At 33.7% G+C, this 16,631-nt stretch overlaps 1 protein-coding gene across 1 annotated transcript in view; it reads left to right on the top strand.

The window, feature by feature from the left end:
- LOC106470654 overlaps nt 1-13,232 on the top strand; it is a gene marked incomplete at its 3' end in the record, with an annotated part of 15,562 nt that extends 2,330 nt beyond the window's left edge. The window contains exons 2-6 of the mRNA XM_013931219.1: nt 3,979-4,181; nt 4,825-4,939; nt 7,889-7,973; nt 8,760-8,875; nt 13,062-13,232. Coding sequence (XP_013786673.1) covers nt 3,979-4,181; nt 4,825-4,939; nt 7,889-7,973; nt 8,760-8,875; nt 13,062-13,232 — 690 coding nt within the window. The remainder of the gene's footprint in view (nt 1-3,978; nt 4,182-4,824; nt 4,940-7,888; nt 7,974-8,759; nt 8,876-13,061) is intronic.
- Nucleotides 13,233-16,631: the final 3,399 nt, after the last annotated feature.

Genomic DNA, 16,631 nt, shown 5'->3' with positions numbered 1-16,631 from the left:
CAAACAAACAAACAAACAAACCACCAGTGGATCAGAGGTAAATCTTAAGGCTTATAACGCTAAAAACTGGGTTTCGATACCTGTGATGGGCAAAGCAGAGGTAGCCCATTTTGTAGCTCTGCGTTTAACAACAAACAACAATCATTTATGTACAAATTGATATTTATTTTCCTAATTTCTAGAGTTTAATTTATAATGTGAGTCACCACCTACGACTATTAATATATATAAGATGTAAAATGCAATATAAATACATCATACTTATGATAAAAGTATCAAGTAACATAAACTGAATACTACTTAATGTCTGTGATGCATATTAGTGTGTAAACGACACCTTTGTACTAGTAATAAAGAAACGTATTACACTAAATTTTTCTTTAATCACGCACTCAACGTTTCGCTTTACAGCTTCTTCAAGAGCGTTTCACTAAAGTTACGGTTTGTGTTTTAAGTGGAACGTTCCTGAAGAAGTTGTAAAGCGAAACTTTGAGTGTCCAATTACAGAAAAACATAACAAATTTGGTGTTATAAAATCGTTTATTTCTAGTAGTGAAATGTAAACTAAGTGCTGAAATATATATATCAAAAGCATCCCAGTGGCTCATCGGTAAGCCTCCTGGCTTACGACGCTAAAATTCGGGTTTCGATACCCGTGGTTGGCAGTTCACACATAACTCAGGATTTAGCTTGGCGCTTAACAACAACCACGCAAAACCACGTCATATATATATTAACAATTTATTGAAATTTTGCAATATGTATATATGTAAATCTATGACTATACGCTATCCTTGGATTTCGTGTTTTTGGTAATATTCAGAATATATAAAAAAATAAAACCTTATAATCTGAACGCTTTCGAAAGATGGGCCTTTTTTCATCAGGGGCAAACTGGGAATATATATATATACTAGTGACGTAACTGTCCGATATTTCGACACTATCCTGTATTATTTGTTCGTTTGTTTGTTTGTTATTAAACACAAAGCTAAGCTGGAGGAGCACTCATTAGAGGGGCACTGAGTAGAGTTTTAACTAGAACTAGAGGGGCACTCAGTTGAGCGTATACCTCTGTCACGCAGCGTTGAACCCATTCGGAAAAACAAAATACGAAAATGTGTCCGTGTGTCTGTCGTTATCAATGGATACAGACCATTTACAGCAGAACAGTGAGGAATAATATTCTACATAAGTCCACCGAGATCCATCAAAATCTGATTTTTTTTTGACTGAGTTATAGACCAAAAATAGTGTGAAAAATTCGGTCCCCATGTTAACAGATAGGGATTTTTTTTATTTTTCCTGACCTTGCCGTGACCTTGACCCTCCAAAAATTAATCACTTCTAAGATGTGCCATAGTCCAAATGTCTACCAACTTTCGTTCAAATCCATTTAGCCATTTTTGAGAAATCTCGCTGACAAACACAAAATATAAGCCCACAGACGTATGCTAGGTCAGTGGGAAGCATTTATTTGTAAATCTATTTGTTTCTCAGCGAATTTCTCTCACAGTTTGGGATCTAATAGGACTCGGAGATGTCCGGAGGATGTCTTTTATCTGTATAGAGTAGCCCCATATCAAATAGTTTATTAATGGGGCTAAAAAGTTCCAAAATGTCGCCCAGACATGATGAGAATCTTAGAAGTAGATGTGCTGGGTCGCTGAAGTTGGATCTAGCACCGGATTTTGTATCCCTGGTCCATTTTGGGATCCTGAGAACGCCAGATTCGAAACTCTATCCATACTCCTATTCACAAGCTAGCGTGAACAAACTCAGTACACGTGTTCAGGTACCAAGAGCAGATGTCCTGACTAGTTTTTTGTTTTTTTTATGGTACGGATCCCCTTGCAAGAGCTTGATCCCTACATTAGAGCCTCTGTGCATCACGCTAGATTTTTTTAATATAACTTTAAAAAAACATGCAATTTCGTTGAACTAAAAAAAAAAACGAAAAAAAACAGACTTTACCTTACACACCTCACATGTAAGGTTCAAGGTTTTATTTCATAATAATAGTCTCGTTACAAAAAAAAGAGAGACAGAGAGGAGGGAAGAAGGAAAAATGTTGTGTTCTTGTGAAGGACACAAAACCATATATAAATATAAACTTTAAAAAGTTTAAAATACATTTTATAAAAAAACAGTTGTTTGAAATCTTTCATTATAATAGCTTAACATTAATTTCATAAATAAAAGATCTTAACACACCAAATTTCGTTGTTTTTTATTATTTAATTTGACACTCAACCTTTCGCTCTACAACTTCAGAAGCATTTCTCTAAACACAAACCTGAAGATGGTGGAAAGCAAACGTTGAGAGTCCAAGTAACAACAATCAAACAAAATTTGATGTTACAATGTCGTCTATTTCTAGAGTCCAGTATGCACTCAGAAATTAAATAACTTAACATTGTTATAGCAGACTTGAACGATACATATTTAGCTTTTGTGTTAATCTGTTCCCTACATTACATGAACTAGATATTGTTACACAGTCATGAACGATACATATTTAGGTTACTTTTGTGTTAACCTGTTCCTTACTTTACACGAATTAACATTGTTACAGCAGACTTGAACGATACATATTTAGGTTACTTTTGTGTTAATCTGTTCCCTACTTTACACGAATTAACATTGTTACAGCAGACTTGAACGATACATATTTAGGTTACTTTTGTGTTAATCTGTTCCTTACTTTACACGAATTAACATTGTTACAGCAAACTTGAACGATACATATTTAGGTTACTTTTGTGTTAATCTGTTCCTTACTTTACACGAATTAACATTGTTACAGCAGACTTGAACGATACATATTTAGGTTACTTTTGTGTTAATCTGTTCCCTACATTACATGAACTAGATATTGTTACACAGTCATGAACGATACATATTTAGGTTACTTTTGTGTTAATCTGTTCCCTATATCACATGACCTAGATATTGTTACACGGTCATGAACGATACATATTTAGGTTACTTTTGTGTTAATCTGTTCCCTACATTACATGAACTAGATATTGTTACACAGTCATGAACGATACATATTTAGGTTACTTTTGTGTTAATCTGTTCCCTACTTTACATGAATTAACATTGTTACAGCAGACTTGAACGATACATATTTAGGTTACTTTTGTGTTAATCTGTTCCCTACTTTACATGAATTAACATTGTTACAGCAGACTTGAACAATACATATTTAGGTTACTTTTGTGTTAATTCGTGTAAAGTAGGGAACAGATTAACACAAAAGTAACCTAAATATGTATTGTTATAGCAAGCTTGAACAATACATATTTCGGTTATTTTTATGTTAATCTGCTTCCAACGTTACATATGGCCCGGCATGGCCAGGTGGTTAGGGTGCTCGACTCGCAATCCGCAGGTCGCGGGTTCGAATCTCCGTCCCACCAAACATGGTCGTCCTTTCAGCCGTGGGGGCGTTATAACGTGACAGTCAATCCCACTATTCGTTGGCGGTCGGTGGTGATGACTAGCTGCCTTCCCTCTAGTTTTACACTGCTAAACCAACATTATATGACCTTAACATTGTTATAGCAAGCTTGAACAATACATATTTCGGTCATTTTTGTGTTAATCTGTTCCCTACTTTACACGAATTAACATTGTTATAGCAAGCTTGAACAATACATATTTCGGTTATTTTTGTGTTAATCTGCTTCCAACATTACATGACCTTAACGTGAATATAATTACAATTTGTACTTCTTTTCTGAACAATTTCTTCAATCTTAAATCACGTTTTTTTATATAAAAAAAGAACAATGGGTAATACCATTTGTAAATATATCTTTAAAAATAATTTTAGATAACGTAGAATAATTGAATTATCCCTAACAATATTAACCACACTATTGTTGTACATCCCCATTAAACGTACTTAATTTTTTTAGTTACCTTTTTTTTCTCCTATTTTTATTAAAATGACTTTTTTATTTGCTTTAGTGTTGGATGCATCAGCGAAGTTTGGTCCTGGAATTTTGGACGGTACAACGACCGACTTTGGATCTTATGATGAGTGTCTCAATATCATTGTGTCCAACAAAAGATCAAAGAAAGAGGACTTTCGTGGAAACTACTGCACGTTGAAATTGAAACCAACTTTTCCTTCACCTTTAGCCCCTCTGGACACAAAACTACAAGATACGGTTAGCTTTGTTGATAATATTTGTAGTAGATGCATCACCAAATTTTTGCACGTATTAAGTAGCATAAAGTGGGTTTATTTGAACTTAAGCCTACTTTATGCTCGATAATAGGTGTCAGGTGATGAATTCATATCTAAGCATTTTTCATTGTTGTTAATCTCAACTTAAACAATGAAAAAGGAAAGAAAAAAAAAAGATTCCATGTTGTTATACTACCGGAAAGTATAAATTGAAAACAAATAACAATAAAATTCAAATAAATCAATCTGTCTATCTAACGGGTAAAATAGGTGTAGTCTTTGTGTTTATGTGTTATAGTGTCTAAAATGAAATGTATTAAAAGATTAAATTGAAAACAAATATCACTAAAAATTCAAATAAACCAATCTCTCTATCAAACATAGTCTTAACTTCAAGAGGCATGACGAGTAAAATAGATGTAGTCTTTGTGTTTGTGTGTTTATATTGTCTAAAATGAAATGTATTAAAAGATCATGGAGAAATAAAGATGTCAAATGTTACAGATAAAAGTCAGTAATTGTAGATACAACACCTTTACAATAACTGTTTGATTTGATTAAAATGTTTGTTTTTTCAGAAAACAGGTGTCGATTTTTAATTTATTATAACTTTATATTCCTAGGTGCTTGGTGAGATAAAGGAGGCGCTAATATTCTTGTCCTCCTTAAACTACTTCTTTGGTTTGTGTGTTCCGTCAACGTGCTCAGCAGAAGATGTTGAAAAATTAGTAAAAGCAGGTATGGATATAGTATATGTATATCTACGCATGCGCGCGTAAGCAAAAATAATGTTTTTATTTCGAGTAAGGAAAGTATTAGAATTTTAAGACGCATGAAATATGAAAGACATTTGGAGTATATACCACCCTAAGCCATGCTTTCTTCTTGCTTCTTAGTTTCTACCACTAGGTGTAGCTACAAACTCAAGAGAACGAACATTTCCTTCTGAAGATGGTTACAAAGTAACATTCTGTAATTGTGAATCTAATTATTGGGTTTACATGATAACTGTGGTCTAATAGATAAACACCAGGTGTTTGAAAGTTATTTAGGTCACCTAAGAGCCTGGAAAACATGAACATAAACAGCTCTGTTTAATATTACCTAATTTTCCTTTTTATCTGATCATAGATGTACTTACTCTCGTGTTTTTTAAACAAGGGTAGGTTTCACAATTCAAAATGACATGCTTGCTCTATTTCTAATATATGTAAATGAATACATTTAAGTGGCTACAAACTAGACCTACTTTCTAAACTGGATTAATATATCTAAATGGATTAGTAGGTGATGATTTTATAAATGGTCAAAATTTTTTATATATAAATCGAAATTACAAGTTATTAAACTATTCTTAAATGTGTCATGTTTATCTGCCATGTTGCAGATTTAAAACTTCCTCCAGATTAGCCCCCCCTCCCCCGTGGCACAGCGGAATGTCTGCAGACTTACAATGCTAGAAACCTGGTTTCGATACCCGTGGTGGGCAGAGCACAGATAGCCATTTGTGTAGCTTTAACCTTAACTACAAACAAACAAACAATCCTTCAGATTAAGAAAATGCAACTACATCTGATTTAATTAAATTTTTTCTCAGTTGAATTAAACTCCAGAAATGAATTAATTCTTGATCATGTAATTCTTAATTAAATTAGTTTTCCGTATTATTTCCGTATTCAAATAAACGAGAATGTAAACTGACACCTTGTCTTAGCCAGCATGACTAATTAGAGCAAATATTGTGTGTGTGTGTGTGTGTGTGTGTTTTAGATTTTTTTTTACTGCTCGTCTTTATGTAGTTTTAAATATACTTATTTACCTCAAAGTTGCTAACATGAATGTACATGATCGTAATTGACAAATATGCAACATTCATGTTGAAATGTAGTTGAATGGACGGCAACTGTCTGTTGTAGAAACATCTCTCAAAGAACATTCATGTTGTCAATTAATTCTCTATGTTGGTCAGAAGACTTTCAGGTTTGCAATTTGGCATGCGACCAATCCAAGAACACGAATAATGGCATGTGACCAATCGCTGTAACGGATAAAAAATGATCTTACCACCTTTTCAGCTAAATAACCTATACACCAACACCTTTAGTCACACATCCTGTTAAAAGTCAATCAAGTTTCTGTTCTTTGTATAATCGGACTTAATACATTTCTTGCAGTTCTTGTCGTGTTTTTATGGCGCCGAAACTGACCACCGACTAGGGGAAGATTCAAAAACCTTTACATGGTATCAAAAGTGTATCTTCTTACCAAAAACTGACCACCACTAGGGGAAGAATCAAAAACTTTTATATGGTATCCAAAGTGTATCTTCTTACCAAAACTGACCACCGACTAGGGGAAGATTCAAAACCTTTACATGGTATCCAAAGTGTATCTTCTTACCAAAAACTGACCACCGACTAGGGGAAGATTCAAAAACCTTTACATGGTATCAAAAGTGTATCTTCTTACCAAAAACTGACCACCGACTAGGGGAAGATTCAGAAACCTTTACATGGTATCAAAAGTGTATCTTCTTACCGAAAACTGACCACCGACTAGGGGAAGATTCAAAAACCTTTACATGGTATCAAAAGTGTATAATTCTTACCAAAAGTCGATTGCAGGCTAGGAGGCAAATTCATAAAACTTAAATGGCAGTGAATTCAGTTGGTGAACATTGTTTTCCATTGGTAACCTCAGTAGACAGTAAATTCAGTTTGCGAGGAGTGTTTTCCTGACCTGAGTAAGAACACAGCATGAGCCCTAACTGTTGTTCAATAGCCCAAATTTAAGGGGTGATAATGTTCTATGAAAATTCTATTCATCATATTTTTTAGGAGCGATAAACTTGTCTTAATTGATCAATTTTCTAGTTGAAGACCACACAACTGCAGATTTCTTTCATATACTATTGTACAAAATATGCTGTTTTTTTTTCATCAAATAGAAGACGCCGACTTTTAATCAGTATTTACATTTTTGGGGAGACAGGTGGAGTAGGCCTTCAGTGTCTTTATTATTCTATTTTGTTTTTAAGCAAACAATTTTTTTTCTCATGAAATATTCTTTTTAGTAGCACCGTCATAACATCCGAATGTGTTTCACTGAATGTTTGTTTGTAATTAAGCACAAAGTTACACAATGGGCTATCTATGCTCTGCCCACGACGGGTATCGAAACTCGGATTCTAGTGTTGTACGTCCGCAGACATACCGCTGTGCCACTGGGGGGGGGCTCACTGAATGTAAGTTGAAATTGTATTTCTTTCCTTCTTTTTTGTTATTGGACCTGTATTTTACTTAATCTCTAAAATTAAGGCAACAAGTCATACTGATCGGTTTTATAACTTAATTAAGAGTTTGAGCATGATGACATTAAAATTACACTTAGATTCAGGTTTGGTTTGCTGAGATATCAAATAAACAAGAAATGTTAAGGCGAAAACTGTAAACTTGAATTTATGAAATAACACGCTCCTTTTAAAATACTGCAGCAAAATGAACTATATAAAAGCCGCCCTGTAGTGCATGTGACAATATTTCAGATAAAAAACGAAAATGAAAGCTCTAGTGAATTTATTGTAAGAGACGTATTTTATGTCAAGAAAAAAGTGCAACTTTTAAAATCGATCAAATGAACATAAATTTACAATTTGGTGATGTTCTTTATCTTTCCTCCATTTTGTAGCTTTTCAAGATGTGGTACAAGTGACAGTGCCTCATTGTGAGGTGAAAACCAAAACTAAGCTGAATGCAGAACAGATCGGAGTCTTGTAAGTTATATTCGTTGAATCTTTAAAACCACTTTTTCTCACTAATAGAAAAACAATATTACACTGCGATTATTTGTAGATATCTTGGCGTCCAGTGTTATACAACCATCGTTTCCATGGATGTTAGAGATGGATAACCTTACATCTATGTAGATGGCACTGTATATCTATCTTGCAGTTCAGTGTTAAATAACCATCATTTCCATGGAGCTTGGAGATGGATAACTTTACATCTATGTAGATGGCACCTGTGTATCTATTCTGCTTCAGTGTTATATAACCATCATTTCCATGGAGCTTGGAGATTGATAACTTTACATCTTTACAGGTGGCTTCACTATGTCCTGATGAAAGTCTAATCACAAAGGTCGAAACAAAATTATTATTTCAATCCAAAATTCGAAAAGTGTCAATATAGTGACCTGATTTTAAGTAAAAATGATCTAACACCTTTTCAGGTTAATTACCACTAGCAAATTGCGCATTGGCTGTTTTATTATTATAATTTTTTCGCTTTTGTTTCTGAATACTTCACATTCATTCTATGACAGTAATTTGACTTTGTGTTTTGCTGTCGTTTGTTTCTTATCGTGGAAGAAAGAAAATTATTATTGACTTTTTTTCTAGCTCAAATACACAATCATTAAACATTGTTTGCTCATGAATTTATTTTGTAGCTTGAAGCAGTTAGCGAAATAATTCGTAATTCTTAAAATAATAATAATTTCAGTCATCTCTTAATGGTTTAAAAGATTAACTTATCGTCCTGTATTTTTCTATGTACAGATCCTTACATGGAACACTTATATTATTGGTGATCATAGGAACCACTCTTGACTTATGGAAACAATATCAACCGAAAGAAAATACAGATGAATCAAAAACTTCTAAGCCGTGGAAGGGTTAGTGTTCTTGCAAAATTTGTTTGAAAAAAATCATTAAATTTTAAGTCTGTATATATATATACTGAGTATATTCACTGATCCAAAATCGACATTGTACATTGAGATCAGAGAACGTTTCGTTAACGAAGACACACACAGTGTTTAGCTTCAGTAATGAAAATTCTTGTAATGCCTCTAATACAAAAACAAAGATAGGTAAGGGATTGAAGGCAAAAGGAAGAGTATTGAATGTGGTATAGGTCTTTGTTAGAGTAAAAAGTAGTGGGTTAAAGAACCCCTGAGAGTAACAGCTTACATTACAGCATATGTAGTGAGTCACATAACACAGTATAGATAATGCTTACATTACAGCATATGTAGTGAGTCACATAACACAGTATAGATAATGCTTACATTACAGCATATGTAGTGAGTCACATAACACAGTATATATAATGCTTACATTACAGCATATGTAGTGAGTCACATAACACAACATAAATAATGCTAATGTTATAACATATGTAGTTAGTTACGTAACACAACATAAGTAATATAATGTTATAACATATGTATTGAGTCGCATAGCACAACATGAGTAATGATAATGTTATAACATATGTAATAAATAACATAGCACAACATAAGTAATGCTGATATTATAACATATGTAGTGAGACACGTATCACAACATAAATAATGCTAATGTTATATATAATATGTGTAGTAAGTCACGTAACATAACATAAGTAATGCTAATGTTATAATATATGTAATGAGTCACGTAACACAACATAAGTAACGCTAATGTTATAATATATGTAATGAGTCACGTAACACAACATAAATAATGCTAATGTTATATATAATATGTGTAGTAAGTCACGTAACACAACATAAGTAATGCTAATGTTATAATATATGTAATGAGTCACGTAACACAACATAAGTAATGCTAATGTTATAATACATATAGCGTTTCATGAAGTATTGGAAACTAGTCAAAGACACACGTAACATAGCATAATAAATGCTTAAATTATAACATATGCAATGGATCACGAAATATCAGAACAGATAACATATTACTACAAAGTGTCTCTCAATAACTAAGTTTAGAATTAGTAGATTTAATGGAGTTGGTCGATGTGTTTTTTTTCAAGTCGAATTACTGTGCGGGAAACACGTTCTTAAGGGATGAAAAAATGATTCATTATATTCCTACTTCATATTTGTGTCTAAAATAGTAACATCGATGTCGTCCGTCATCCGAAACAAATATAAACATAAATATTTATTATTAAATAACTTTTACTTCAATTTGATTTTTTAAACAGATTTAAATATACCTTGTTATATCAATAAGCATATCCAATATAATTTTGAAATAATTCAGACTAATATCATAGCAATAGGCAAAGTATTTCATGAAATTTTTTAGATCTATAAGTCCATTTTTTTTGGGGGGGGGGAGCAAGTAACTCCATGGGAAGATCATTAAATCCTTAAGAACTTGGAATCAAAACCCCACCAATTATAATACAATAAGAAAAACAGGTTCGAAACTTTAAGCCTTTCATCATAGTTTAAATTGTTGAAACCTTGAATCTATCTAGTGCCCCATCTTTCCAAAATGTTGATGTGCTCCCTGTAATAAGGGAATTAAAACTACAAACAGTACTTAAAACTGAACCTCCCAAATGTTACACAAGTTTTCTTATTCTTGAGTTCAAAGTTCATATAAATAGATAAATTCTTGTTTGTATATTCACCACAGATAAACTTCTAATATGTTCTTAGAACATTAATGCGAATCTCAAACAAGAAGTAAATATTTTTCAAACTTTCATACACCAAGTACGTAGTTTTACATTGGCCCATTCACTAAGACTGTCATCTTGAAGATCCTTTTGGATAAAAGAAGCATTTTCGGCAGAATTAACTCCTCCCAGCATTTTAGTATCAGCAGTAAGTTTCGAAATACTGTTAGCCAATAAGTCATATAAGTAATTAACCTACACAATAAACAACAAAGGTCCGAAAGCAGACTTCTGAGGAACTCCACATTTTTCCTGTAAAACAGAATTCTGAGAGATTCAACATTTTCCCCTGTAAAACAGACGTATAGGAGACTCCGCGTTTTCCCTAAGAGACTTCTGAAGTACTGCGCATTTCCCCTGTAAAACAGACGTCTGGGGGACCCCACATTTTTCACTGTAAGAAAAATACATATTGAGTATCGCGCTTCACTTTTTACCATTAAGCCTATTTTCGTCCATTTTACTAATCGACTTCTTCAAATCCAGGATTACAAAACCTAACAATCTGTGTTTCCTGTGCGCCTCTGATTTTGAATCCAAAATGATAAATTAAAAGGGGCATGAGAAATATTCTGATAAGTTTTAGGCCAGTTGGATTCTCCGTCAACTTCCGACGTTTAAATCGTAACCTTCAGAGTGTTATATTGCATATGTAAACAGCGTTTCGGAGAATATCGTGTTTCTCATCGCCCAGTTCAACTGATGAATTCTGGTATTATACGAAAGGCCTCTGGAGCAGTAACTTGTGGGAGATAAAAGTTAGATCTGAAATGATATTTGTACGCGCTTGTAATTTTGAAATCGAAATGGTCAAATTAATAGGAAAATCAAAACAAAAACAGTTTACGTGATTTTAATGTCAACTATAGATTTTTAAACACAAGATTTCCTAGGTAGAGCTTTGTTAGCATTACGATACCAAGTATTTTCAAATGTTATGTTTTAAAACAAAGTATAGGCTTAACGCTACTTTCACCCTATATATCTCAGTGGTATTAATTTATGCTAATAAATAAAAAATGTAATATTGATTTTGAGATAATCAGTTTAACCAATAAGCAACGAGAAAAAAAAAACACACACACATTAATTTATCCCAAATATAGATTTTGAGATAATCAGTTTAACCAATAAGCAAGGAGAAAAACACACACACATTAATTTATCCCAAATATAGATTTTGAGATAATCAGTTTAACCAATAAGCAACGAGAAAAACACACACACACACACATTAATTTATCCCAAATATAGATTTTGAGATAATCAGTTTAACCAATAAGCAAGGAGAAAAACACACACACATTAATTTATCCCAAATATAGATTTTGAGATAATCAGTTTAATCAATAAGTAACGAGAAAAACACACACACACACGCACATACATTAATTTATCCCAAATATAGATTTTAAGATAATCAGTTTAACCAATAGGTAACGAGAAAAAACACACACACACATTAATTTATCTCATTTTGGTGTGAGAATTAGAAATCGTTTTGTTGGTGCAATTGAAATATTGATTGCGTTAAATATATATATATATATAATTAAATAAAATATTTTTTAAATTGTTCTTATCTTTAACTTTCAAGGTGTTGAAGAGATCATCCCATTATTATTTATTAAACTATGGATTGGGGACTTTTTAATAGATATTATATATCGTTTAAGTAATATACAAAATATTATAATACACTAGGGTTATACCTTACCTTTCTACACTAGGGTTAGATCTTACCTTTCTACACTAGGGTTAAATTTTACCTTTCTCCACTAGGGTTATATCTTACCTTTCTACACTAGGGTTATATCTTACCTTTCTACACTAGGGTTATATCTTACCTTTCCCTAATAGGGCTCTATTTTGCCTTTCTACACTTGGATTATATATTACCTTACCTTTCTACACTTGGGTTATATCTTACCTTTCTACACTAGGATTATATCTTACCTTTTTACACTAGGGCTGTATTTTGCCTTTCTACAGTAGGGTTATATCTTACCTTTCTACACTTGGGTTATATATTACCTTACCTTTCTACACTTGGGTTATATCTTACCTTTCTACACTAGGGTTATATCTTACCTTTCCCTAATAGGGCTCTATTTTGCCTTTCTACAGTAGGGTTATATCTTACCTTTCTACACTTGGATTATATATTACCTTACCTTTCTACACTTGGGTTATATCTTACCTTTCTACACTAGGATTATAGCTAACCTTACCTTTCTACACTAGCGTTGTATCTTACGAAAACTTCCCTAATAGGGTTATATTTTACCTTTCTGTTATTAGGGTTACATTTTAATGTCTAACTTTATAGATTGTATCATGCTACTTGTCTTACTGATATATATGTTACTTATTATTTGTTCCAGAAAGTGTTTTAGACATTTTCAAGTCATTTTCTCTATACACCAATGGGAAGCAGTTGCTGAACACAAAAGTTGGATCAGGTAACCTTGGAGTTCTTCATGGATTTCGGTTCTTCACCATGTGTTGGGTGATCTTGGCTCACACCTACATGTTTCCGGATTTTAACTATTACAGTAGGTACCCTACCCACAAGTAAACGTTTTCTAGGATAATGTGAACTTTATAATCTATGTTATTATTATTATTTATATTTGGTGTCCAAAACATAGGCCCTAACAATTCAGTAACGTATAAAAATACAAGTAATTACTTACATTACAAAACACAACTAGTTACACCCTTCTTTAGCAAGGGTTAATAGCAAACCTTACAATCTACGCTCATCATTCTGCTATCATCGACACCTATTGGTAAAAATGAAAACTAACAAAATATCAAATTATTTTGTTTTTACAGGTTTCAAGAGATCACAGCATATTGATCTTACTATCTTCTTTTGTTAAGCTTATTAAGACTCAATAAAGTTAAGAGTAGAGTTAATTACGGACAATATGTCATATGTTTTGTTAGTTGTTTTCCTGTATATAGCTTTATTCTTATGCGAGTACAAGTGGCTTTAGTACTCCAACTGACCTCTTTATCAGAACCCTCTCGGACATTTATAGACACACCTCATTTACTTGCCTATGAAAAGCAGACTGATCACGTGATCAAACACACTGATGCCTGAGAGGACCTTGAATGTAAAGGTGTAATTATATCGCAATTAGCCTGGAATGAAATGGATAAGAAAAGAAGAACACCCCTCCAACTTTCAAAGATCATCAGAGTAGGTGCCTAGCTAACAGGAACATTATCAATAACATCTGATCAAATCAAGTTACCTACCTAGATCAGAACTGGATATTAACTTAATAAATAATTTAGCTAGTTTAACATACCAATCTAACTAGGAGTGTGTATTTTCATAAACCCAAAAAAGTACTGATTCCATTCTGTTATCGAAATTTTCACAACAATATCTCACGAGTTTTGAAGAGTTAAGTTAGTCCTAAGCTGACATACAATTCAGTGTAAAATAATAATAGTATATAGATATACATGCATTACCCACTTTATCCGATACTGTTAATAAAACCGACTTTAGAGGAAGAATGGATTGTAACTACAATACAAGAAATAACGACTATTTCTAGCTTGCTTCACGTTCCGTCACAGAATCCTCGACCCTAGGGAAGCGTTAGTCCACCCGTCGGAAAATGAGTCTCAAAGGTTTGTTGGTTTGTTTTGAATTTCGCGCAAAGCTACACGAGGGCTATCTGCGCTAGCCATCCCTAATTTAGCAGTGTAAGACTAGAGGGAAGGCAGCTAGTAATCACCACCCATGGTCAACTCTTGGGCTACTCTTTTACCACCAAATAGTGTGATTGACCGAAACATTATAACGCCTCACGATTGAACGGGCAAGCATGTTTGGTGGGACGGGGATTCGAACCCGCGACCCTCAGATTTCGAGTCAAGTGCCCTAACCACCTGGTCATGCCGGGCCACGAGTCTCAAAGAGTTTCCTGTGAGAGTAATTTATATGATAATTAAGTTCAACATGCTAGTATCGAAGACTGTGTATTCCCAAAAGATCATGCTTTACCTGTTTCCTCTTCGTCTTTAATAATGACCATTGGGCAATGTTTCCATGAAATCAGAGCTTTTCAGGGAACAATTATATTAATGCTGTCAAATTCTTATTACACAATGTTCCATAAACTGGTTAATACGTGTCTTAGGTCTATGACTTTTATTCACACAGTTAAGTAGACCGAAGGCACTTATGTCCAATGGAACTACAGGAGCAAACCTGTCAAGTGCCCAAATGTCAAGTGCCCAAATGTAGTTCCATTAGACATAAGTGCCTTCGGTTTACTTAACTGTGTGCATAAAAGTCATAGACCTAAGACACGAATTAACCAGTTTATGGAGCAAACCTGTCAAGTGCCTAAATGTAGTTCCATTGGACATAAGTGCTTTCAGTGTACTTAACTGTGAGCATAAGAATCATAGACCTCAAATATTAATTAACCAGTTTAAGGAGCAAACCTGTCAAGTTCCCAAATGTAGTTCCATTGGACATAAATGCCTTCGGTCTACCTAACTGTGCATAAAAGTCATAGACCTAAGACACGAATTAACCAATTTATGGTTTGCTCGATAAACTGGTTAATTCGTGTCTTAGGTCTATGACTTTTATGCACACAGTTAAGTAGACCGAAGGCACTTATGTCTAATGGAACTACATCTGGGAACTTGACAGGTTTGCTCCATAAACTGGTTAATTCGTGTCTTAGGTCTATGACTTTATGCACACAGTTAAGTAGACCGAAGGCACTTATGTCCAATGGAACTACATCTGGGCACTTGACAAGTTTGTTACATAAACTGATTAATTAATATTTTAGATCTATGATTCTTATGCTCACAGTTAAGTACACCTAAGGCACTTATGTCCAATGGAACTACATCTGGGCACTTGACAAGTTTGTTACATGAACTGATTAATTAATATTTTAGGTCTATGATTCTTATGCTCACAGTTAAGTAGACCGAAGGTATATTAGCTCACTGGAGTTACATTTAGGTACTTGAGAAACGTGTGTTGAAGAGGATTGTTGTGATTCCAATATTTTAGCCATCTTTCTCATGTAAACAGGCATTAACCTTTTAGGTGTGGCTGGAATGTTATATACTTTTGCTCTGCGAGTCTTCGTCAACGTCAAATCCCCGTTTCGTTATCTTTTTTTAATAGTTCCAAAATATATATTTGGTCTCATGACGGACACAATGGCTTGTTGAATTAGAGGTCTATCTTCCGTAATCATAGTTTTCATGTTTTGGATGATGGTGGTGATTATCCTAGAGCACTAAACGCCCAGAGGAGCGCTTTTTGTGTCTCTAACATAAGCTGTAAAGAATCCTTTCTCGAAAATCTCGCTGTATATATAACTCTACATATGTATGAGCAACAAAGACAGTAAAATGTGATTTAAGCTGAGACTACTTAAGCTAGAAATGTTAACTCTTGTGAAGTCCATGTCTGTCATTGTGTAATATGTATTAACGATAATAGTGATGGACGATAATTGGGCAAACAAGGCATGGTTAATTAGGCATTCGACACCCAACCTGCAGGTCACGGGTCCCAATCACGTCACCGAACATGCTCGACCTTTCAGGCATAGGAGCGTTATAATGTGAAGTTAAATCCCACTTTTTGATGGTAAAAGAATAGCCCAAAAGGTGGCGGTGGGTGGTGTTGATTAGCTGCCTTCCTTCTATTCTATCACTTCTAAATTAGGGACGGCTAGCGTAGATAACCCTCGAGTAGCTTTACGCGAAATTCAATACAAAAAATATATACAAACAAGTGGACGATAAATTTGATGCAAGACTACAGTGTAAATACTTTTGGGTATTTCAAATATTATCTAATTATCTAAGTGTGTATGTAGATTGCCAAGTTAGTTGTTTTCGTCTTATATCCAACAATAGAATCATTATTAAATGAATTTTAAACTTTT

This window comes from Limulus polyphemus, unplaced genomic scaffold, assembly GCF_000517525.1.
Source record: "Limulus polyphemus unplaced genomic scaffold, Limulus_polyphemus-2.1.2 Scaffold4144, whole genome shotgun sequence".
Classification (NCBI taxonomy): Eukaryota; Metazoa; Arthropoda; class Merostomata; order Xiphosura; family Limulidae; genus Limulus; species Limulus polyphemus.
The sequence above is the reverse complement of the archived record's forward strand: the minus strand, read 5'-3'. Positions and strand labels throughout refer to the sequence as shown.